Source organism: Xenopus laevis, chromosome 1S (genome assembly GCF_017654675.1).
Source record: "Xenopus laevis strain J_2021 chromosome 1S, Xenopus_laevis_v10.1, whole genome shotgun sequence".
Lineage (NCBI taxonomy): Eukaryota > Metazoa > Chordata > Amphibia > Anura > Pipidae > Xenopus > Xenopus laevis.
This window is the reverse complement of record NC_054372.1, coordinates 87,114,264-87,140,498: the sequence shown is the minus strand read 5'-3', so window position 1 is coordinate 87,140,498 and position 26,235 is coordinate 87,114,264. Positions and strand designations below refer to the sequence as shown.

General features: G+C 34.4%; 1 protein-coding gene across 8 annotated transcripts in view; it reads left to right on the top strand.

The window, feature by feature from the left end:
- The window catches only part of LOC108706826 (pro-neuregulin-1, membrane-bound isoform-like), a 516,025-nt gene that overhangs the window by 448,623 nt on the left and 41,167 nt on the right, over window positions 1-26,235 (top strand). For 7 of the 8 annotated variants that reach the window (XM_041579862.1, XM_041579861.1, XM_041579860.1 and 4 more), the window contains exons 2-3: window positions 503-689; window positions 1,398-1,516. In XM_041579862.1, the coding sequence (XP_041435796.1) occupies window positions 503-689; window positions 1,398-1,516 (306 nt within the window). Of the gene's footprint in view, window positions 1-502; window positions 690-1,397; window positions 1,517-13,260; window positions 14,902-26,235 lie in introns of those variants that run through there. The other variant, XM_018243573.2, reaches the window with a different exon arrangement.

Genomic DNA, 26,235 nt, shown 5'->3' with positions numbered 1-26,235 from the left:
TATTTCATTTGTGGTTTGTGTCAATACAAGTTATAAAGTATTTACTACTGGGTACCCTGGTGCTGTTAATAGCAGGGAAGCTTTTTTGGGGCAATTGTGTATATATATATATATATATATATATATATATATATATATATATATATATATATATATATATATATATATATATATATATATATATATATATATATATATATATATATAAAACCAGAAAAGAAAAAAACGCACTCCAAGGTCTTGATATGGTGAAAAAAGGTGAAAATTAAATTTTTTCACCATATCAAGACCTTGGAGTGCAGTTTTTCTTTTCTGGTTTCATATAAGATGTTATTACCACCACCCAGGCATTTGCCCATCAAGGATTACGAGTGCGCCTCTATGGACTATAGATAGATAGATAGATAGATAGATAGATAGATAGATAGATAGATAGATAGATAGATAGATATAGTGAATTTTTACATTTGAATACTGAATATATTTTTTATTATTTCCTCAGCTGCATCTCCAAAACTAAAAGAAATCAAGACTCAGAGTGTACAAGAGGGAAAAAAGCTGGTGCTGAAGTGTCAAGCAGTTTCTGAACAACCATCTTTGAAATTTAGATGGTTTAAAGGAGAAAAAGAAATTGGAGCAAAAAACAAGCCAGACAGCAAGCCTGAGCACATTAAAATAAGGGGGAAAAAGTAAGTTTTCTATTTTGTTGTTTGAGGTAAAATGCATATACAAAATGTTGTTAATATATTTGCATATGTGCTGTGAAAATGATAGCACCATAATAGAATAACAGGATTGAACAGGTAGAGATACAAGAGAAATGTATGTAATGTAGCAGCAAAAATATGTTACAATTATCTAGTGAAAAGTAAAAATGGATAGAAATAGGATAAAGGATAAAGATCGCTAAGAAATGCTCGCGCTGACGAATTAACGCTAGTGAAACTTCGCCAGCATTCAGCTGCTGAGACGCAACTTCACACTTTAGTGAATTGGCGCACTGGTAACGAATTTACGTCTGGCGAAGTGGCACGAAGTGTGGCGGAGCGTTAGGTGGTGTTTATTTGCCCCATAGTCAGGGGGGGGCTCCTGGGGGAATCTGCATACACAGAATTTTATTCTCTCTCACTGATCCCTGGATGCCCACTTGCTATTAGGCAGATGTTTTTTGTTCTTGATACTTATTTTATTTTAACAGTACCTCAAAACTGCCTGGTTTATACATTATCAGCCTATTAACTTATCAAGCTGTTAAACATCTAGAACCACAGTGCGATTGTGCAGGCTGTGTATCTATATATTTTTATGTACAATACCCCATGATACAGTTTTACATTTTTCAGGAATAGATCACACTTTTTGGCTGAAAAAGTAAGCATTTGCTGTTTGTTCCACAGAAAGTCTTCAGAACTCCAAATTAGCAAAGCTTCCAGTGCAGATAATGGTGAATACAAATGTATGGTGTCAAACCAGCTTGGAAATGACACCGTGACCGTCAATGTCACCATAGTCCCAAGTAAGGACATTTTATTTCATTTTGCATAATTTGCCACTCTCCACTACAGCTCATTTTTTTAATGTTATATATATATTTACGGGGGAATGTAATAAAAATCGCTAACGGAAAAACTATTCACAATGCGAAAAGTTATGCCTTTGCGCGAACAAATTTTGCTTTGTGCGAATTTAATATAGCTTTTGCGAGCCCGGAAACTATTTAGCGACCACTTCCGACAGTGAAAGACCGTTTGCGAATTTTATAGTTTGCGCCAATGCGCAGTCAATGTAATAAAACTTCTTACTGAAAAAGTCGTTGTATTTGCTCCAAAATATTACAACACCTTCAAGCACTTCTTATGAGTGCGCAATTAAAATTCGCAATGCGCAATTAAAATTCACAATGCAATAACAGTTTAAGGAACAATATTACATTGCGAGATGTGGATTTTTAGTCTTATTAGTGCGAATTGTTTTGCTCTTTGCGACTTTTATTACATTCCCCTGTTAGAGTGGTATATAATATTATAGTTGTATTGTATAATACCATCAACCTTTTGAAAACCTCAAATAAATAATGCTGTTTGAGCATATGCTATTCAAATTTTGCAATGTGCGTTGGTCTGTGTTTGCTTAACTGTAACATCTGTAGTATATTAGTTAAATTAATATAATAAATATATGTCACTTGTAATTCACAAACTACAGTATATTGCATTGTAATTTGGTTTTTGGATAAGGAATCCCATACCTGTACTAATAGCTTATCTGTGAAGATAAGAAATGCTTTTTAATATTACAGCACTGATGGTTTATCTATAAAATAAGTTTTATTTATATGTGAGATTTTAAAATGCTTTCAAGGCAAAACTACATGCAAAAATATAATTTGGGGGGGGGGGGAGTTTTCAGTCTACACCTAAGAAAAACTTCTGGCATGAGACCAAAGTTTACCAATAATACACATAATTCATGAGTGACCATACCTTATGATTTAACTCTGCATGTTAACTACTGGAAATCATGAACGCAGGAGCTTATTTTTCAGATAAGAACTAGTTTTAGTTTAGAACTAGTAGAAATATTCATCAAATTTAAAGAGCAATTTTAAAACTCCTGCATTGTGAGATGCATGCAGTATGATCTAGTAAAAAAGTTTTTTCATCCAAAACTGATATTGTATTTCTTCAGTAATACTTTAAAGTAATGGACTGAACAGTTTGTTAAATAAAAGATAAAAGTAACAATTATGAAAAAAATAACAGACCCCCAAATCTACAGTACATGAATCACAAATACAGTATGCTAAAAACATATTTTAAGATTATTTTAATGTTTCAATATATTATATGATATCATGTCATATGTTGGTCAGAAGTACTGGAAATCCAATATCCAAAATGCTCCAAATTAAAGGAAGGTTTTCTTATATGACATCCATTGTATGCAAATAATTGTACAGGTATTTTTAAAGAGATACTGACACCAGAAATTAAACCTTTTTTACATCTATCATAATATTGTCTTCACATGCTATCTATAATTTTGTCATAAAAGTATTAACAGATGCTTTTACATTACCCATCTGATCTCCCATGTTCCTCTATGAGGGGCTGTCATATTTGAGCTTCAATAGTTTGTTAGGTTGTCAGGTTAGGAATTTCAAGTGACAATTACTTACAAAAGCAGCCCTATGAGTGAGAAAATATCAACATGAGCTATAGGTACATTTTGATGTACATTAATATTTTGAATACTATTTTTTTTGTGTCAGTATCACTTTAAACAATTTCCTTTTCCTCTGTAATAGCAAACTAATGATATTGACAGTATTTAATATTTAAATGATTTTTAGTAGATGAGGTATTGTAATCCAAATTACAGAAGAACCCCCCAGTTCTCAAGCATATCCGTATAATAAATCCCATACCCCATTCAGTTTGTGATGCTATACCACAGTAAATGTTCAAATATCCCTCCAACCGGTTAAGTCAGCTTGTTTTAACTATGCTAAGTCCTCAGAATCAGTGGCATGCATGGTAATGTAATAAAATACACAATCAGATGGGGATCAGTAAAGACTACCTGCTGACCTGAAGCAAACTTTGCACTTTTTATTGTTAAGTGAGTAAAGCTGTCAAGGGACAGACTTCAGTCTGAATAGCCATATCAACTCACTCAGTCTCTGCTAAACAAGATGTATTTTCTACATCTACCATGGACTTTGAGGTGCTGGTATTATACTAAGGGACATTACAGATTATAATTACTTAAAGGGATACTGTCATGGGGAAAAAACATTTTTTCAAAATAAATCAGTTAATAGTGCTGCGCCAGCAGAATTCTGCACTGAAATCCATTTCTCAAAAGAGCAAACAGATTTTTTTATATTCAATTTTGAAATCTGACATGGGGCTAGACATATTGTCAATTTCCCAGCTGCCCCAAGTCATGTGACTTGTGCTCTGATAAACTTCAATCACTCTTTACTGCTGTACTGCAAGTTGGAGTGATATCACCCCCCTCCCTTTTCCCCCCAGCAGCCAAACAAAAGAACAATGGGAAGGTAACCAGATAACAGCTCCCTAACACAAGATAACAGCTGCCTGGTAGATCTAAGAACATCACTCAATAGTAAAAACCCATGTCCCACTGAGACACATTCAGTTACATTGAGAAGAAAAAACAGCAGCCTGCCAGAAAGCATTTCTCTCCTAAAGTGCAGGCACAAGTCACATGACCAGGGGCAGCTGGGAAATTGACAAAATGTCTAGCCCCATGTCAGATTTCAAAATTGAATATAAAAAAATCTGTTTGCTTTTTTGAGAAATGGATTTCAGTGCAGAATTCTGCTGGAGCAGCACTATTAACTGATTCATTTTGAAAAAATTTTTTTTCCCCATGACAGTATCCCTTTAAATATATTGGTCAATAATGCTATAACATCTAAAGGAGGCACATTATAATGATTATTGATTTGTGTTTTGTTTATGTCAGTGGAAAAAATATTTCCTTACATAATTCAATGAAGTAAGGAAAGAAGTATTTGGTAATTGACACCCTTGCTACAACAGTTTATAGGAACAGCAGAGGTCAAGTAAAACAACAGTAGATATAAACTGAATTGGAGTCCAAAGTCCAAATGACTGGTGTAAATCACCACAATTTTTACCCACAATACACTTTAGGCAAAACTCTTTACACCCCAGATGGAATGCAGAGTTTTGCATGGCAGCAGTTTTGTGACAACCTTCCATTTGTGCATGAGGGTGACCTACGTTTGATGTAGATAATTAGATTACCAATGTACAAATAATCCCTCAACATAATGGACACCTGCCTAGCTGTAAGACAAAACTGTATGTGAAGGGGGGGGGGTGTTGATACTGGCAATCTAACCACATCATTTGCAAGGACCAAACATTAAGTAGATTTCTTTCATTCACTTGTTTGCCCTGTTGAGTTCAAAAATGACAAAATCCATACATTTGCATCCTCAACACAAGCAGTATTCCTTAATCTACTAATAGACAAGGCAATATACTGGCTCTTTGATAACTGTCAAGGCAGGTGTTAAGAACAGGGCTCACCGTGAGTGCTTTGCTATGCCCTTTACACCAAATTTCAATCCAAAGCACAGTTCTCACTGCAGGTAGGTTGTAAGTGCTTTGTGCATGGGCTCTAAGAGAAACATTTGCACATTTGACCATGGCAAATGAACCCTAAAATCTCTTTCACTATTTCATTGCTAGACTTCTCAACAGATTAAAGTAGGAGGTTCTTTATTTTTACTAATGGTGTGTTGGCATGAAGTACACTGACAAATGAATTTGGAACTGCCACATTGCAAAGCTGATTTGTTTCAGTTATACATTTTAATTAGGAACTGTGCCCATAGGTTATTTTATTTTTCCTTTTTGATTACCAGATGTTAAATACAAATAGCAATAGCATGTTAAACATTTTCATAATTTTGAAAAGTCTGCATAGTCTTTGTCATTTTATATTATAAGCAATTAAACATGCCCTACATGCTAACATATGTTTTGAAGAGTTTCATCAGGGTTCCATAACACTGTTAATACATATGCAACAGATAGTTTACATCATATTAAGTGGCATATTAAAGATTCTTACCAAACTGGAATATATATTTAAGTAAATATTGCCCTTTTACATCTTTTCCCTTGAGCTAGAGTCCTGCAGCGGTTTGGGTACCCGCAAAAACCTGCAGTACCCTGTGGGTTGCAGGTAGAAGTTAGACATATAGACACAAGGGTATAGACACAAGTCGGCGGCTTCCCGTGTTTTGGGGTTGTGGGTCGGGTTGCGTGTCTTCTCAATAGCGAGTTTAACACCTTTTTTTCTGAGCACTTCCTGTTTTACTCCTTTTTTTCTGATCACGCCTACTTCTAATGATGTCACTTCTGGTTTACTATGACAGCACTTCCTGTTTCTTGATGGCGTCGTGTCGGGTAGCGGGTCCAAGCGGGTTAGTATGTGGGTTGCGGGTCACTGGTCAGGTTCGGGTTTAACAAACTGGTTCCGCGCAGGACTCTACCTTGAGCCCCCATTTAATGATATTCTCTGTGCTGCCTTGGAGATCACCTGAGCAGAAATACTGCAGCTTTACCAGGAAGTGTGGGAGAAAAAAACAGAACTTTGTCAGTTAATAGGCTCATGTGACCTAACACGTATCATTTGTTTGTGTGCACTGAGAATCATAGGATCCCAGAGGACGGCCCTTAGTTCTTAAAATGGCAATTTTCAATTTAGGATTACCCAATGAAACATGTACTACTACAAATGTATATTATTATAAAAATGGTTTGTTCACATGAAACAGGGTTTTACATATGAGCAGTTTTATTAAATATATTTTTATAGAGACCTACATTGTTGGGGGGGGATAGTTTTCCTGTAAAATGGTGAAAAGAGATAGATGTGTTATGTTAGAATCTTAATTCTACTCATACTGATAAAACATAGTGGGTCATATAGTTTCAAAAAGGGACGTCACCATTAATAATAGATAAGTACAAGTAGATTCTGTCTCCAGTGCCACTGATGTACCCAGTCTGAATCTTCAACTGTAACATGTTTTATATAATGCTTTTGAAACTTCATTGGTGGTGTAACAGTTATTAAATACTTACTGTAATGCTGCTTTTATATTAGTAAATAAAACTGGATCTTTAGGTTATTTAACAGAACAATGGTAAACAGCCTAAATATCAAAGATAGTTTTATTTTTACTCTGGCTCATTGTGAAGGTACAAGAGTTATTCAGCTCCTAGCTCCTAGGAATTGATGATGCTGAGTAACTAGAGACCTATCAAACTCCCACATCATCTACTTTCTAACCTTGACAGGACAAAAGCTTTTCCGGAAGCAATCTGGGAAATGAGACGATAAGGCTTTTTATGCACTGCAATGAAGTGTCACTGCAGTGCTTAAGCTGCAAATGTAAAAAAGAAATTGTGCCAATACATTGTAAATACATTTATGAATTGCTGTAAGTTGTGGGCCTCTTTTAATTTGTTTGTATAAAAATATCTCAGAATGATTTTGTCTCACAATAAAACCATGCCAATAGTGATAAACAATACTGGTCCAACAGTTCAGGGATCTCTGCACCACCCTCAGCCATGTTGTCATTCTACTCTTAGCACTGGGATGCAAAGAATTATAGTTCAACAGGTTTTTTTAGGGCTGTAGGTGTTACACCCCCTAATATATTATATTTTATATATTGTTATTAGTAATAGTAATTTTAATTATTACTATGTGTGGTTTCATTTATATTCTGTATACCTTTGTCACCGATAGCCCGTCTGTGTTTGTAAAATCAGTGAATCTGCTCTGATATTGCCATACTGTTGACAGTACCAGATAGAAAGCATGATCTTCCCATTCCCTGTTATTTTAACTCATTTAAAAAGGATATATAGGTCTGCTGGGTGCTGTTCATCATTGTGGTGCTGAAGGGCAAAGCTGCCAAACAATAGAATTGTCTTAATAAGGTTCCCTTTAATTGATAACTAGTTGGTACAGATGGAGCTGCCTGCAGATTTGTGGCTACTGCTCTTCCTGCCAGGAAATCCATTAAGGGCAGATAGCAAGGCAAACAATTAAAATGATACTCAGCAATTATATAGGCAACTGGATGTTACTGTAACATGTAACCTTCTTATAAATGTGTTTGTATGTGTGTATATATACACTGTTTATATATATATATATATATATATATATATATATATATATATATATATATATATATATATATATATATATATATATATATATATATATATATATATATATATATACCCGTGCTTCTTAACCATATATTTATGTCACATGTCATTTGATTCTGTAAAATGTAACATTCTTCTTATATATGTGTGTGTTTATATACACTGTATATATATATATATTATTCTTAACCATATATTTGTGCCACTTGTTATTTGATACTTTTGTACAGAAGTTCCTTGTTCTAATACTCATCACTAATGAATGCTGCTTGCTGCATAGCTGATTAGTAATCTGTTCAGATACTGCCTGCTTTTACAAGCCAGCCTGCAATAGCTATTTTTATTTCTGGTAAATAATCAGACCTGCAACATGTATATTTCATATACAGCTCTTTTAAAGTGATGGTGTAGTATCCTTATTTGTGCATTAAAGCAAACTGCATCTAATTATACTGCTACTGCTAAATTATTTTAAATTTCTGAAGTAGATTCATTAAGCCAATTTATTTAATACAGTTACATTTATTCAGTTATGTTTACGGTGGCTGAAAACTTTACCAAATAGATCTAAATAGATGTATATTTGTGAATCCCCTGTTCCAGCAGACATCATTTTCTATGTGTTTTACACATAATTTAACAGGATATATATACGATACAGAGTTAACAATGACTTGCAGTTTTTCTTTTCAAGCAAACTGCATTGTACTGGCCATATTTGAGGTGAGAGCTGCACTTTTTATAGAATTATTATTACTACTATGCATTTTTCTGGCATGTTTCTGCTGTATCCCATCTACGGTATTAATGCACTGGCAATCTTCCTTCTGCCAATAGCTGAATCTCACCACTGCAGTGGTAAGTAAGATAGCCTCTGCAGCCATTTAAATTATGCATCCCACTTCCTGTAACTACACGAGCTTGCAGACTAATTTCAATATTTTATTACAGTATAAATGAATTTTCAGAATGCAGTGTGGCAGACAAATCATATTAACAATCATGGTGTAATTTTCTTTGTGTATTTAACTGTATACATGTGTCCCATTTTAGACTATCTTTCTTAATAATTTGAAAAAGCTCCCTCTTTTCTAGTTTTTTTATCAGCTGGAAAATACAACATAGCAGGGTACAATAAGCAAGACAATATTTATATCAATGTCTGACTGAATTGTAGATTAGAAATACAATTTGCATGCTGAAGCCTATATTTCATTTGATTAGCATCTTTTATAACTCACACATGATTGATCATTAACTGTAGGTTGTTATATTTCACAGGAGAATGCATTAATTCTATACAGAGAATAGTAATTCCATTGACCTCCATTGTCTGCAATCCCAGCACTTTCGTTGCTTGTAACATTCAATAAACATGGGCAAAGCAAAGTTATATTTGCTCACTAATATCTGCTTTATGAGCAAAATTCTGGCTACTTCTTTTACTCATTGCCCTAAAGGGTTTCATTATTAATCTGAAAAGTATCATATTTATGCTGAAGTTAGGATATTTCTTGAATCCAGAAGGGATTCATTTTGTTAACAGTAACTAGCAGACATTGCACAATTTTATAGAGCGTAGAGTATAGAGTGTGGTAATGTGGTAGTTATGATCATTCTAAAATATCACTGTATCATATTACAGCAGCTCATATATTTAGGGGTAAATATGTTGCTGAACCCCTAGGGAAAATATTGGTTATATTTTATATTTCTGACATTACAAACCTATTTCCTCACTCAAAGGTATAATATAGATTATAATCTGTTTATTAATGTATTTTTTTAATCTCTGGGATGTGTACATTTTCTGTACATCAGAATAAAATAGATCTCATTAAGTTCTTTATGATTTGTGAACATGTAAAATGGGTTCTCTACATTCATTGTTGGACACTTTGGCAAAGATTGTCAAAGCATTTGTAGTAATTTGCAAATGGCATAGTTGTTGTTTGAGCTTTGCTTATATGATGCAGCAGTCATTAGGGAATTCAGATGTAGTTCATCCACCATGCCCCCTATGAAGTGAGCTGCATGTTAACATACAATGTGTTCAAGAATTTGTATGGATTCCTCCAATATTTGCATGTATCTGCAACTAAATGCTGGCTTTCTTAGATTGATTGCTCACTTAGTAATATGAATATCATCTTCTGACAGCAGTTTTTCTGGTTGCTCAGCAGTCAGCTTGCTAGTGAAATGTCTGGCTCTGTGCCAGAAAAGGAATTTACATCTGCAGTATCTACAGAACTTAAAGTGATGAGATGCAGGGAGTTTTCTTAATTGGCTGCAGGTAGAAAATGGGTAAAAATAATAATTTGGATCTAACATAGCAGAAGTCAAGAAAGTTCTAAATATTTATGGTTTCACAGCCAGCAATACTTCAAATCAAATGTCCTGTCTACATTTAATTTCAAGGATATTGGTCAGTCAATTGCTTCCCTCATATGGTAACAATGCCATTTCTGAACTTCCTTTAAATGAAAGTTTACTGCTTGGGATATTGACCACCCCAGTAGTTTAGGGGTCTACAAACCTTTTTGCAGAATCTTTCATGTGGTCTGACTTCATAACATGGAAGGACTGAAGAAAATTCTTATGTCTGCAGTCTGTTCAGATTCATGTGGAAACCAAGGCAACCCCCCAATATATATATTAATTGATATGTAATGGTAAGATGGTGAAATTGTGAAGTATGTCAGAAACTTGGTGGCACAGTAGTTAGTATCTCAGGTTGTCAGTATTGATTTTTTTACCCTTTGTGACACTAATGTTGAAGTTAGTTTTGCAGTGTTGTTGTACTGAAATGTGGGTTTCTTCACTCTAAAATAATGCATCTAGTTCCCAAAGCTTAGTGAGTGAGCAGTTTGTTGCAGTGCATTTAAGAATTCCTGATATTCATAATTTGCATTTTCATTCCAAGTAGGTGCAAAAGAAAGATTTTTGTACCTTGAGGTGGAACTGACACTATATTCTATTAATTGCTTGTGTGGGTGTGTTGATAGCATCTCAATAAGTGTCATTCCACTACTTAGTCTGAAACATATCTAGATGTGAATGTGTAAAAATATCTGTTTAACTATTCTGCCCAATAAAATATAATGAACAATCTCTGATATAAGATAATAATGATTTAATGAATATCTTTGTAGCTATTCTGCCAAGTAATACATACAAACTGTTATGGTGCATATGGGTCAGTACTTCAATGTATATCTTAGAATATGGAAATACTACCTCTTCCTAGTTTTATAAACACAATTTTTATAAAACAAACTAACCATACAAGGCCCATATGAGAGGTCAAAATGACGAGGCTGAATGCATTTAGTGACCTTGTTGAAAGAACAGACCCTATCAAATCATCCCATTGCAGGATAACTGCAGCCAAGCTCATTGTTGCCTGTGTTCTTACATAAGCACAGCTTGGGGTCATGATCTAAATAATTGGGTCAAAGATCTAAATAATGTTAAAATGTTTAAATGTTAAAATTTATTTTTTACAGGATCTTTAGGATTTTTTTAAGACATAATGTTAGTTTTCATTTACATTTGCCATGTTATTTGCAGCCTCACTTATATCTTTCTAAACATTTAGCAATAACCTTGTGTTTGGCAGTTTTTATTGAGTACACACCACCAGACCTGCTTATCCCACATGGAATTAACTTAAAATGCATGGTTCCCTGTTAAATGTTACATTTGTTGCTTGATTGGTAGTAGCTGAAGTAACATAAATTAACATACAAAGTAAATGAAAATTTAATATGAAGTACAAAAATTGACGAATGTATTGGCCAGGTTGTCATAATCTAATGTGGCAGTACTGTAGTTATTTTATTTCCCTTTTTTTGTTTACAATGTATACAAGACTTTGAACATCATAAAATGTATTTTCTGGCAGTGACTATTGATGAAATCAAAGGCAAATAGACTTGTATAGGGTCAGAAAGAGGTGGCACGTTTTGACTTTTTGAATATTTAACAGCTCTGCTACCCATTCATTGAAACTTACAAATATGCAGGAGCACTCATAAATACTCCTTTCAGACAGCACTCAGAAAATTCAATTAATTCAGGTATATGATCCATTATCCGGAAACCTATTATCCAGAAAACTCTGTATTATGCAAAGATGTCTCCCATATACTCCAATTTATCCAAATAATCCAAATATTTAAAAAATAATTTACTTTCTCTCTGTTATAATAAAACAGTACCTTGTACTAGATCCAAACTAAAATATAATTCATCCTTATTGGAAGTTAAACCAGCCTATTGGGTTTATTTAATATTTAAAGGGGAACCCCGGCTTCCAAACCAAAATTTGTTAAACAGGCCCACATAACACAGAAACCCCTAATATACCCATCACCGTTATTGGTTTCTTCAAAAAGAATGAATTTATGCAATTTTCTATGCTGCAATCCAGCTGGTTAACAGTTCTTCTCTTTCTGCATCATTTGAAATCCTGGGAGGGAAGGAGGGACTAAAACAATGATGTTACAAATTGTAACAACTTCTCCACAGCCTACAGACAGCCTGCAGACACAGACTATCATTAATATGCTGCATATTATATGTATTTGTCTATGATGTTTTAGCAGGTTGCAGTAACAGTTTTCTGTAAATTAAATTCCTTGATACATATATTCAAAAGCAGTATTGATACATATAAATGTTCTGTGGTACAAACTGAGTTAAATATGTTACAGAACTGTTCTTCACATGCTTAATTTCTGGATAATTAAACATATCACAGCCTGCAATCTTGTAAAAATAACAAAACCGTTAGCCATGCCTGTTTCCTTAGCAGTAAAACTATGATTGCCTCTCAATTAATCACCAGCACATATAATCAAATAAGCAGCTACTTTCTTAAGGCAGTTTTATGATAGCAACAATTGCCTCAGCATCCCACATGTAGAAAATTATACACAGCAGAAATCAGCGCAGAGTAAATGTAACATGACTGTGCAGAATCCTTGCCACACCTTCCTTCTAGAAGTGAAACCAAACTGCACCGATGAACACACCTCTCCCTGAATTCAATGCTATCTTGACATTTCATACTTTTTAGAAACAATCCTTTCTTCTTTTTTCGTTTTTCAAAAGACATTTTTAAATCTTTGCAAAAAGATACTATTGTGCATGCTCCTGCCATCTCGTTGATGACTACTAATGCTTTTAGTGTATTCTACAAATCATGATGGGAAATGAACCTTAAAGGCTGTTAGGTGAATGCTGGGCGTTGTTTATTAAACATTGGAGGTCATACGTCTCCACTCTAGAACATTCACTAAATAGTCCAGTAATGTATAATTGTTTTGTGGAATAATTAAGCAGTTTCTGCTAAGTCTGAATTGATCTATTACTTCCTCTCTGTCTCAATTGTGTGTGTGTGTATTTTTTTTTTTCATTTGTCCTTGTACTGTCCACACCATGAATAGTATTATTTCACTGATGGATAAACTCCCTAGAACAGCAGGATGATAGAAACAACAGTTTGCCTCTTGGGAGGAATCAGATATCAGACTCACTAAGCTCTAGGTTCTGCCCATAATGCTACCTTCTTCACCTCTTTATCCTTAGTCTAGTTACATTGCTGTAATCGATTACTGTGCCTTTCCGTAATTAAACACAGTGGAAGCTAAAAACGAAGAGAGAGAATGAAAGATCATAAATGTTGCCTGCTGTCTTCTCTTTGATTTGATGCTCTTCATTTCTTCTAATTGGATAAAGTAGGAAGTCACTGGTAGCACTCTGTTGCTGGATTTTATTCTGTCCAACCCTGCAGTGGGTGGGGGAGAGCAGTCAGAAGAGAAAGGGGAAACTAAGTGAAATGGTACGTGACAGAGAATGAAAGGACATAGGGCTTCTGTGCAAAATGGGAGAGAAGATACAGGCGCACTGAAGAAGACTAAAGAGGGAGTGAAGACAAAGGGAGTGACCACCCAGTAACTGGTATCCTTATTTTCTGGAACCAGCTTATAATAGTACTGTGTGCAGTGATGTTCACTGTGCAGGCACCTGCTGCTCTGTAATGATTCAGCCTCTTTCACTCGCAGCCTCAACACAACAGGATGGTATTGCTGCTGTCACTGCTGCCTCGTTTACTGCTGTTTCCGTTGTTACTTGCTTTTTTATTGTTGCTGCTTCATGACAGTTATTTTCTACCAAACAGATACCATCTTCAGATGCTGCAGGTGAGAGAACAGCAATTTACTCTTGGCTATTGGTTTACCTAACTAAATGACAGCTAGCTGTATCCTGCAACCTCATAGAAAACATGTCTGAAAGGGAGAGTCTCCTAATTAACAAAAACTAAAGAAGATAATCTGATATTATAGCTGCTATATTCTTTTTGTAAAGAATATAATTTAGTTACACTTTTCAACAACCTGCTGAGACGACTTTCTGATTTACTGGATAAAATGCAGATATCGTTTTTAGAACATGTAGCCCTGCTTTTTCTGGTAATGGAACACATAAAGATCCAAGCTTCAATAAAGCAAGCTGCTTGAAATTTATGCCTTTAAGATGTCTGAAGATACTGCAGAGGGTTTGCAGAACCAGTGCTCTGAGCAGAGCTCAGACCCCCCCTCTGCTGAACTTCAGAATGAAGAAAGCATGCCAGAGACTCAAGATGAGGAGGAAACGACCCATGGGATTACAGGCCTTGCTATTACCTGCTGTGTATGTCTTGAGGCAGACAGGCTGAGAATCTGCCTTAACTCTGAGAAGATTTGCATAATCCCTATCTTGGCATGTCTGATTAGTCTGTGTCTCTGCATCGCGGGCCTTAAATGGGTGTTTGTAGATAAAATATTTGAGTATGACTCTCCTACACATTTGGACCCTGGCCATAGAGGCCAAGATCTTATCCTTTATACTGACACAGCTCCATCTACTTTGGTGCCATCCTCTGTTCGTACTTTACCTGTCATTATTCCTACAACTGATTCTAAGGCTGCAGTTACATTCAAATTTGGAACTTCTCTTTTACCCACAGAACCCACTTTACAACCATTTACTTCTGATGAAATTTTACTAAAAGTTACATCAGTAGAAAAATCAGTTGAGCCTTCTACCCTAAACCTAATTGGAATCACAGAAAGAGGTCATTTTGCTACAACCAAAAGGGGTATGTATCAATGGATTTACTCCTAATATACTGTAATTGTCTTTGTTTTGGAACACGTGTATCTAGCTATCTTTTTAATGACTGATCTATACTTGCACACTTGCACTTTAAGAAAGGGTGTGTAATGCATATTTTTGTCCAGTTAATAGATTACCAGCTTTACAACGTTAAGTACTGTAAGTGCTATTCATTTGCAGTCTCCCCTCTGCTTAAATCCAGTTTAGGACTAAGACAAAGGCTGGATCTATAAAGACACTAAGGGCTTCATCACTTATTGAGAACATGCCACAAATCTGCAGTCACAGTGCATACCCATAAAAGTAATCAGTATTCCTGAGTGTGGATTTGCAGCCCTTATATTTATTAAATATATATTTAGCATACTGAAGAGAAATGACAAAAAGCCCTTTTGTATTATATTGCCTTTGACCAGGTTTAAATACAGGACTGTTGCCCTTTAGGCATTGATTTAAGGAGCAACATATAGTTAAATGGTAGAATACTCCTGAACCATTGTATGTATTACTGCACAGGGGCATGACAATTAGATTTTGATGGGTATGTTGCAAACCCTCACATATACACACAGATTTCAGAGGTGATGGCAGGCTTTTGTTTTCTGTCACCTACAACAGGTTAAAGATCAGGTAATACAGCATTAGTTTGCATTACCCATTCTGCTTGATCTTTATAAACTGGTTAAATATACAGTATTTTCAGACATAAGATCAAAGGCTATTGTGATACTAAACTCTATAGTTAGTACAGATATGTGTATATATAATTTATGTGAAAGTATGGAGGGGTGTGTGTATGGGTGTGTGTATGGATGCTGGGTTTTCATTTGGAGGGGTTGAACTTGATGGACTTTGTCTTTTTTCAACCCGATTTAACTATGTAACTATGTAATTTATTTGGTACACAACTTTTTGAAGATGGGACACTTTTGGTGCAAGGCACCATGTGCATTAACTGTACCAAGCTCTGGAATTTCTTTTAGGCTAATAATTATATTGTGAATAGTTAACTCTGTTTTTCATTTGTATGTGTGGCTGTGTGTCCATATATTTTTTTAATTGATTACCTCGTGAGATGTTTTACCCACCCATTTTTAGAAATGGGTGGATAGCATATGCCAGTTTCACAAAGTTTTATCCACATTTTGAAATAGAGAAACCAATATGCTTTTGTTTAATCCGAAATGGCAACCCATCCCTCCTTCTCTGCCTTCATCTATTGAAGTGATGCTGAAAAACACATTATAGATGGCCAAAGGATGACCTTGTCTGTTTCAAACCAAGGAACCAAACTAGATAGTTATGTAAAAATACTTTTTTACTTTGGTATTGGCCAAAAGAATATTATATGGTGAAGTGAAAACATCCAATTGTTCTTTTTTTGAAAGCTATGAAAGCACAGTTAAACAGAAACATTTGTGATCAGTTTACATGTAATATTCAAGGTACTTTAAATTGAATTTATAGGTAATGGGTAAGTAACACACTTTAGTTGCAGAAACAAAATATATCTTTCTGTTTATCTTAAATTATTCTGTACAGTACATATTTAGCAGATTCCTTGTAAATATATCCTTCAAGGTCATAGCCTGATAATGTATAATTGATTTTACTTTATCGTCAAGACTGGGAGTGGAGGGGGGAGCCAAAGATAGAGACTGTGGTCGAAGAAAGGCATAGGAAGAGAACTCAGCTAAAAGTGTTCATCAGTATATTCCTACAATAGAACATTAACAGATACTGCACACCATACATGTGTGTGTGTATGTATATATATATATATATATATATATATATATATATATATATATATATATATATATATATATATATATATATATAAATATATATATTTTTTTTTGTAAGGTGTTGAACAGTGGTGCAGTACATGTGGTTTTATATTATATATCATTGCAGTGTCTACTTTCTGTCTTTGCCTAATGCTCCTGCATGCATGCATTATTAATACCCCAGAAAGGATGCAGAGAAAGCAGTGCTTACATTTGTGGTGTTTGCTATATTTTTGTAAGGTGAATGACTCAGTAAGAGGGTATTCATAGCAGTTCAGGGACTGGTAGTGGGGTTCATAAAACAGCTTCTTCACAAAAGCCATAAAAATATTCAAATGGAGCTCACAAAATGCTTATTTTGTATTATTTTTTTGTATTATATAAATGTCCAACAATAATTTCTAATGTCTGATATAGCATCAAATACTGACATAGCTAGTGGGAAAGGACTCATACTTTTCAACATTCTCCAAGTTCTCCAAACTTGTAAAAGCAATGTGTGGGGCAATTTTAAGTAATCTTCTAGACAGTGTACCTTGGGTGTCTTTGCATGGCTTGGAGAGATTTTAGGAGATTGCATTTTGATTTAAAAAGGAACATGTAATTCTTCTAAAAAAAAAAAAACCTTTAAAGAATTCAAACAGGCTCTCATTACATTGCTTTCAAATGTTGGGGCCCTTATTACTAGTATTTGATATGTTTCCTTTCCCTTTCTTTTCTTTCTTTCTTCCTGTGCAGTCAAATGGATAATCAATATTTCTTTCAGAAACTTAATATTGAATCTATATTCATTTGGTGGGACAGCTGGCTCTTGTAAATCAGTCGGAAGGCTTGGTAGAACATATATATTGGGCTTTATAATTTTCTCTGACTATGGCAGTAGGGTGTTATATGTAATCCTTTACCCATACATGCTAACTAAACCCTTTGGGGAAATTAATACAGTGCTGTGCTTTAACAAAGTTATGCTGTAGCAACATACTTGTGATTTTATAGAGAGAGAGAGTCAGAGACAGAGAAAGACTGATATATTGTAGTAAGTCACAGACTGTTATTGACCCTGGAGCCTAAGATCATAATAGTCATTAGTTGTCTCTGTTCCTTCCACCTTTTGCCTTTCACTTGCACATGAATATTATCTTAAATCTTTCCAATGTTCAGCAGATTAATAAACATAGTTATCCCTGTTATTACAAGAATTGGCCATATTACTATACAGATGTATAAATATTTATCAGTTAAGGGTATTATATGTTGTATCTGTTTCTCTTCTGCTTATTGAATATATGAAAGTGGTTTAATTAATATATATATATATATATATATATCCTTCAATATAAATTCTATGTGACTTTTTGTACACCCAGGCATTCATTCTATTATACTGAGAGTGTGCTACATATATATATATATATATATATATATATATATATATATATATATATATATATATATATATATATATATATATATATATATATATATATATATATAGTAATATGGCCAATTCTCAGGGATAGAAATGATTATTAATCTGCTGAACATTGAAAAGATTTTATAAAATATTCACGTGCAAGTGGAATCCAAAAGGTGGAAGGAACAGGGACAACTAATAACTATTACGATCTCAGGCTCCAGAGTCAATAACAGTCTGTGACAGTCTTACTACAATATTACTGTTTTTCTCTGTTTCTGACTCTCTCTCTCTCTATAAAATCACAAGTATGTTGCTACAGCATAACTTTGTTAAAGTGGTTGTTCACCTTCAGGGTCCAAATTATCCTAGTAACTATGTACTGATTAAAAAGAGAGACTGGAATATGAATAGGAATATGAGTAATAAAAAGTAGCAACAACAATACATTTGTAACCTTACAGAGTGACCCCCATTTGAAATCTGAAAAGAGTCTTAAGAAGAAGGCAAATAAAAAAACTATAAAACATAAAAACCATGAAAACCAATTGAAAAGTTGCTTAGAATTTGCCATTCTATAACATACTAAAAGTTAACTTGAAGATGAAGCACCCCTTTAAAGCACAGCACTGTATAAATTTCCCCAAAGGGTTTAGTTAGCATGTATGGGCATAGGATTACATATAACATCCCACTGCCATAGTCCCGTAACAAACACACTATAGTATAGTAGAATGAATGCCTGGGTACACAAAAAGTCACATACAATTTATATATATTTATCAATCAGTATTGAAAACTTCATTCTTCTTAGTTCATCTATGGATCCCAGATTACTGGAGTAAATGAATCCTGGTATGTGATAGAATTTCAGTTTGGTTTTTACCCTTACAAAAAGTATGTCTCCAACATTGATGTACACTTCACTTATTTAAGAAAAGGCATATAAAATATTTGCTATTTTTAAGCAATAGTGCACTATTAAAATGTCAAAATTAGCCCAAGTAGTCAGGCATATTTTTTTTTCTTATTTATGTGAATTGCACTGCCACAGAAAGAATGAATTAAGTATATATAGTAACTGAAACTTAAATGCACAAATCTGAAGCCTTGGCTCTCTGGACAAACAATTTTTTGACTTAGCTTTACTTTACATATACTATATCTTTGGCAAAACAAATTCACATTTGGTATTTGTTGTAACAATACCAGGAGGGCTCAGTTTCTGGATTGTATCCTACACTGATTTAGTACTTGTTCATTGTTAACAAAACCATTAAAAGCATTCAGCACTTTGCATCCCTTCTGTTACACTTTGCATGCCATAATTAGCTTTGTTCCCATATGACTCAATAGTTGATTCCTTGCTGGCAGCTGGATTTTAGAAGAGGTATGTGTACTTTTTTTTTTTGTTTGTTTTAACAAAATGCATTTCATTTTTAGACTGAAGGGATTATAGTTTGCATTTATTATAATTTAGTACATTAATGTTAATGAATGGACATTAATTAATGATCATTTCTTATATCATCAGACCTCTATAATAAGACATTTGAAGATCTTTTGTTTTAGCTGTTTTAGTGGTCAGGTTTACTTTTTTTAATGTGAATAGATTAATAAAATCATTTACACTATGAGAAAAAGTGAAGTTTGCTAATTTAGCGTTTTTGCTAATTTAGCATTTTTCCACGCAAACAGTTACTATTGTTGAGCCAAACTGTTTATTCCTGGTAAGAAATAATTTTAGCTGTGGGTGTTGAATTCAGATGTTTTTTTTTACAAACCTTGCAAGCTAAATTTACTCTTTTAATAATAAATATTTTCCAAAACAGTTGCATTTTCTGCAGTTCTTATTATAACCCTTCAACATGAGTACTACCTTTTATTTTGGTACCCTCTTATGTCACCATAATCTAAAAATACATAATAGTCCTAATGTCAATGCACACTTGTAACATGGTTAATTTACATATAACTATATAGATAATTTTTCTGAAGTCTGCTGTTTAGAATATAGCCCATGAGAGAGAGATAGCGATAGAGTGCATAATGGCTTGATATAGTGCAACATATTGAACTGGAAAATTTCCCTTACAGGGTAATAAGGGTGTATCATGTTGCACATTTTTTGCTAAATGCACCATATAAGCTTGCTGTGTGCATATCTTTTTACAAGCTTGTAAATACATTTTACTTAAAGTGCAAGTAAACTCCCAAATAAATACAGGCTTCTTTTATTAGTATTGCAGCCTCATATTCTTTCCCTTTCCCCCACTCTGGCCAGTGCATGCATATCCATAGCATGCCTGTTCACAGATTTCGAGTTTTTGATACATTTTTCCACATTCATTCAGTAAATGAGCCCTATAGTCTGGTAACATTCACTTTGTAAATATACAGCCCTTAAAGTATAACCTCTTCCAGTCTATTAATCATATTCTTGGATGGGTTGCTATCACACCGGAAGGGATGAATATAAGAAGATAGCAATAAAGATTAAAGCTGGCCTTTGGGGAGTAATGTTATTATTTGGTTACAGGTTTAATGGTCTGCTAATGTAATTGTACTTGCTCACCAAGATACATAGCTACTTATGTCCTGTCTGGATTATCTAGGAAAACTGAGCATGCATAGTTCCAGCTGTTAAAATTATAAAGTACACATACATGTGTTTTTCTATTAAAGTTTGAAATGTTCACTTCTGTTAAATTTAGTCCTATTAAGAAACACTAATAATAAATCCTTTGAAAATCTTTAGTGAACGTTGAAATGTACAATTCTATTATAGTGATTGATGTCTTCAAAAGATCAATTATCTTAGCTGCAGACTAATCCACTTAGTATTTCCAAAGCTTTTTAGTGGCATTCTATCACTGAATGCAAATCCCAGTATTCTGCTCCAGAAATTTCAACAAATTATTTTAACAGACTATTTTAATTGACTATGGCACACATTTATCAATGTTCAAATTTTTCCACAATTCAAATATGTTGAAAACTCAGGAACTCAGAATAAAGTTTTCAAGGTTTGCGTTTTTTTCATTAATATGCTCACATTTGGATTTGGTGAGTTTTCTGACTTCTGACTTTCATGAATGCTCATAGCTATAAATTTGATAGACTTCCTCAATCCCGAGGAAGATCTCTATGATGTGATCAAAACATTCTGATTTCTTTTGTTTGTTTATTAAAATCAGTTACTGTAACTGAGTGCAGTACTTTTTTGTAATTTTGTATATATATATCTATATCTATATATATCAAAAAATTAAAACAAAGGAAGCAGCACTCGATTAATGCAAAAAGTGTATCAAAAGTTAATACATCACGTAGCAGCGACAGACTGTGTGTCCTTTCTCAAGCCAAATGAACAACAGCATTACACAGGTGAAACATGTTTAAGGCAGTAAAAGGGAAATGGCCTCAAAGCTTGCATTACAATTACTTCAAATCAATTGATATATGAGCATTCATAAATACAAAAAAGGTCATAATCCCTATTTAAACCTAATGGATGTAAAGATTTGAGTTTATTTACCTCCCTTCTCTTTAACTTAAGTTCTCTATCTCCCCCTTTTTATAAAATAGGCACCGTTTCCAGTATCATTAATCATAATACACAGTATACCCTTTATCTAGGAAATGTTTTGATACAGGTAATGTAGTGTTGCCTACATTTATATCGAGCAGTGTTGAGAAATGCGTGACTTAACCATAAGTGTGGTCTCACCTATATAGATGAGACCACACGGACATGTCAGCACACAGATTGCAAATTTGGAAACACAAGTATAATGTCCCCGTAACTGTATAGTTTGTCCAGTATGGGGATGAGTAAATTCTTTACCCTTTAGTACATATGGGCATTGTACACATCCCAGACAGGGGAACATGCCTTTTGACCTACCACCCCAAAAGGTATTAACCTCCATGGATTTAACTTTCATCTGGGATGAAGTAAAATGGGCCCCAATTATCTGGCCCTGTGGTATGAAATTAAAAGTGGTGTTCTGAATTCTTGTATCGATGGGTATGCAGTACCACTGGTAAACCAGTGCTTTTGTAATACTTTACCAACAGACTCACTATTTGTGTGAAACTGGGTGACCAAAGGTATCCTATTAAAATTTCTTAATTTTTCTGGAGATATCTCACCTTATACTGGGCTTGTTGAATTACCTTTTCTGGGTATCCCCTTTCCCTAAATGTATGACACATAACCTGTTCTTGTTTATCCTTTATTTTTTTCTCACTTACTAATATCTGTACCCTTGAAAGTTGGCTGATAGGGATTGATTTTATAGTATGGGGTGGATGTTGGCTAGTGTAATGTGAAATGTGGTTCCTATTGATCAATTTTGTATATAATCAAGTACATATCTATAAATATCTATATATATGTATATATATATATATATATATATATATATATATATATATATATATATATATATCACATATATATATATCACATATATATATCACATATATAGATCACATATATATATCACATATATATCAGCCATGTTCTATATCCTGTAGAGGCAATTTTTTTTATCAATGTTCTCATTCTTGTTTACCAGCTATTAAGATAACAAGCACATTTGTCTAATTAGACACAGATGGGATGTTGGACAATATTATCTTTAATTTTTAAGTACTATTATATTTCACAGCACAGTTCAGTAAGCAGGACATTCATTACAAAATATTGATATGCTGTTTCCTCCAGCCAGATCAATAATTTACATACAGCAGTTGAACTGAAACTCATCATGCTTTATTTTGACCTTTTTGGAAGCTGCATTAATTGTGCAAATAGATGTGCGGGATCGCTGTTTTTCTTTACAAAAGTATTTGGTCTATACAGTTTTAGGGGGTTATGTAATAAAATACACTAAGTTTACCATATCAACCAATCAGAGGTAGTATTTTCTGGTCACCTGATTAAAAGCATACATCTTATTGGTTGCTATGGGTTCTGCTCCTGGGCAAACTTAGTGCCTTTTGTTACATATGGGGATTAGAGTTTAGATTCATTCCTAAATAGTATTTACATAAACTTTTTCTTATAACTGGTCATTGACAATATCATGTATTTACTTGCTGCCTGTACTTGCTTTTTAGCTACTCATTTTTATGTAAATGGTTAGTAGCTCATGTATTGAAACATCATGGACTCAAACGTGTCTATTGGCTTAATTATTTTAACATTGCAACAATACATTGCAACAATACTTGCATGTTTTTCCAAGTAGAAGCATTTAGTAGAGTATAAATCATGCAAACACACATCTCATTTGTGAAAATTTGTTTTCACAAAAAACAGAAAGATGGGCACAGCAATGCAATATTTTAGCATTAAGGAAAAAACATGGGTAATACGACCATCTGCGAATAAATATGTGCTGGGAGAAATTTATAAATGATCCCCATTGTTTTTCTGGCTGCTCCAAACTCACTTGCATTAATATAAGATTGCTTTCATCAAGTGGTTCCTTGTGGTGAATCTTTCATGCGTTCCATCACAACGAACCTCATGAAGAAATGCTTGTCTGTAAGAGCTGTTATAGCTAAGCCTGCACCATGAAACAATTTACATTTCTTATACAATTTAACAATTTCAAATTCTTATTCCTAATAAGAGTATCTACATAATTGTTTAGATTTCCAAGATAGTTATAGTCTGGTTTGTGCTGTATTTGGGTTGACTTTCAGATAGAATGTGCATGGGTGCTTGCTGTGAATGCTGACACCCCTACTGACTGGTGTAAGTGCTTGTGAGCATCAAATCAATCTGGCTAATTAGTGGCTGGAGGCAGAATTCAGGAAGTGGACAGTCAGTGCCCTTGATGCATATCTGAGAAGTTACCTTTTATGAAAACTTGTACTTGCATTCTTTTTCATAATAAATACATTTTTTTTCTTTAACAAGTGGTAATTCCAGAATTTGATTGTATCCGCTTGATTTTAGCTGCAATACATGTGCCAACAAAGAATTAAATAGTAGCTAGAGAAACTGATGTAACATATTTCCCCATAGACCAATAAAATGCTCATATGTCCTATCCAGGTGTTGTTTTATTTAAATCAACCCTTTGCTCCCTTGGGAAGGATCACATGCGTTTCACATAAGGATACTTTTCTATGTTAACGAAATGCAAGTTGGAAGGATTTTTACATAATATTATCTTAGTATTAATCAAAATCTGAATGTTTCAGATTTTTTAAATATAAAAAGTTTTAAACTAGAATCCACAATTTGACCTTATTTTTTATTAAAAAAAATCATAGATTTAATCTATATGGGCAAAAACTCAATAAAATTGAGTGAAAACCTGAATCGTATGATTTTTGGGCAATTTCCTGAAAAGCCCAAATTTTTCAGATTTTTGCCAGAAAATTCCAGCGTGGACCACATAAACTACAAAATATGATAGGGACCTCTGCCATTGATTTATACACTACTCCGGCAGGTCTGAGATGGCGGATTTCAGATTCGGGCTGCGTCAAGCTTGAATAAATCTCAAAAAATTTGAGTTTTGGGCCAAAAAGCCAGACCAGAGTTTAGTAAATAACTCCCGTAATGTTGATTACTATATAATGAGAAGAAATTAATCAACTGGGATTTAGGTAATGTAAAGCTGCACTAGGTCTTGTAACCTGTAGCAATCACAAATATGCTTTCAAATAGTTTACCAGAAAATTCTGTATTTGTGTAGTATGCAGAAGCATAAAAGTTAAAAAAATCACAGTGTGGGTTTTTTCTACATGAACTTTTTATTTTTCATGTTTAACATGATTTGCTTGATGATAAAGGTGCAGTTTATTCCAAATGAATCATGATGCTGTAATGCAAGAAGCCAAGTTATTTATTTCACACTTCCAGTTAAACATGATTATATGCTATCATGCTTTGATGTGTGTTTAATTCAGTCTTTTTCAGCTGTAGTGGTATATATTAGCTCTGCCTAAGAAAACCCACCAGTTACCACTGCTGTCGGCTGTCATTGTGGCACACGCCACTTAGAGCGTGTTCTGTGAATACATGTCAATGCCGGCTTCATAAGCATGTATAATTAAATAAATAATAAAATAAAAATGGCAGCTTAGTGGGAGATGGGGGAGCTTGAAAAAATGTATTAAATAGTTCAGTAAATAAAATTAAGTAAATAAGTGCTAAGAACTCATTATCACACAGGAAAGAGACCCTATTCCTAATTTAAAAATCTTAGGTAGAGGAGACCGAACAGAAAAAGAAGGAGAAATAAGAGAAGTGAGATGTGTAATGGAAATGTGGAGCTGTAAAATGCAGCCCTTAGAGGTGGGACTGGAATGATATTGTCCTGAGCCAAATGTAAATGCTCATTGCAAGATCTGGAAATGCAGATGTAACGCCTTTCTGGGCTATCCACTTTCCAGCTAGTTAGCAGAGCATGGTTACATTTGGACTCAGACTTCAGGATCAGAGCCTTCGCTAAGTGGAAGCATTCCCTCGAAGGTGTAGTGCAACTACAACACTCAGGCTACTGTGCTTACAAAACATACAAAATGATTGGGCGCCAGGAGGTTCTTATGATCCAAACAATAAACTGTTTATTAGTCCGAAGACAATATCCCCAGGTTTACTCACGTACAAAGATGAAGTGTTAGCACATGACACACAGTCACATCAGGTAATAGGCAATTGCAGTATTCAGTATGCCATTCCCATCCAGTGCACTGTTCAGGAAGTTGACAGCTAACCTAACACCCTCTTCACTGAGGTCCTTGCACTGGAGGCATTCACACAGAGCCTCTGGGAAGTTACTCCCTACTGCAAATCCTTGTTGGAGCATCAACTGCTATCAACCTTTCTCTCCTAGAGAGACTATTACAAGTCTGCCTTACTATAGCTAAACCTCATTCACGGGACTTCCTGGTACCTGACTTCTCTCCAGAACACTTGCTTCTCTGGGCCTTGCTGTACCCAGGCTCCCCTTGGCACACCCAGCTGGATCAGCATCCAGCAGCCAAAGAGGAAGATGCCAATCCTTACAATGCAATTGTCATTACACCTATTGGCCAATAACACTAAGCTTAAACTCAAATGGATACACAGGCTTTTGCCTAG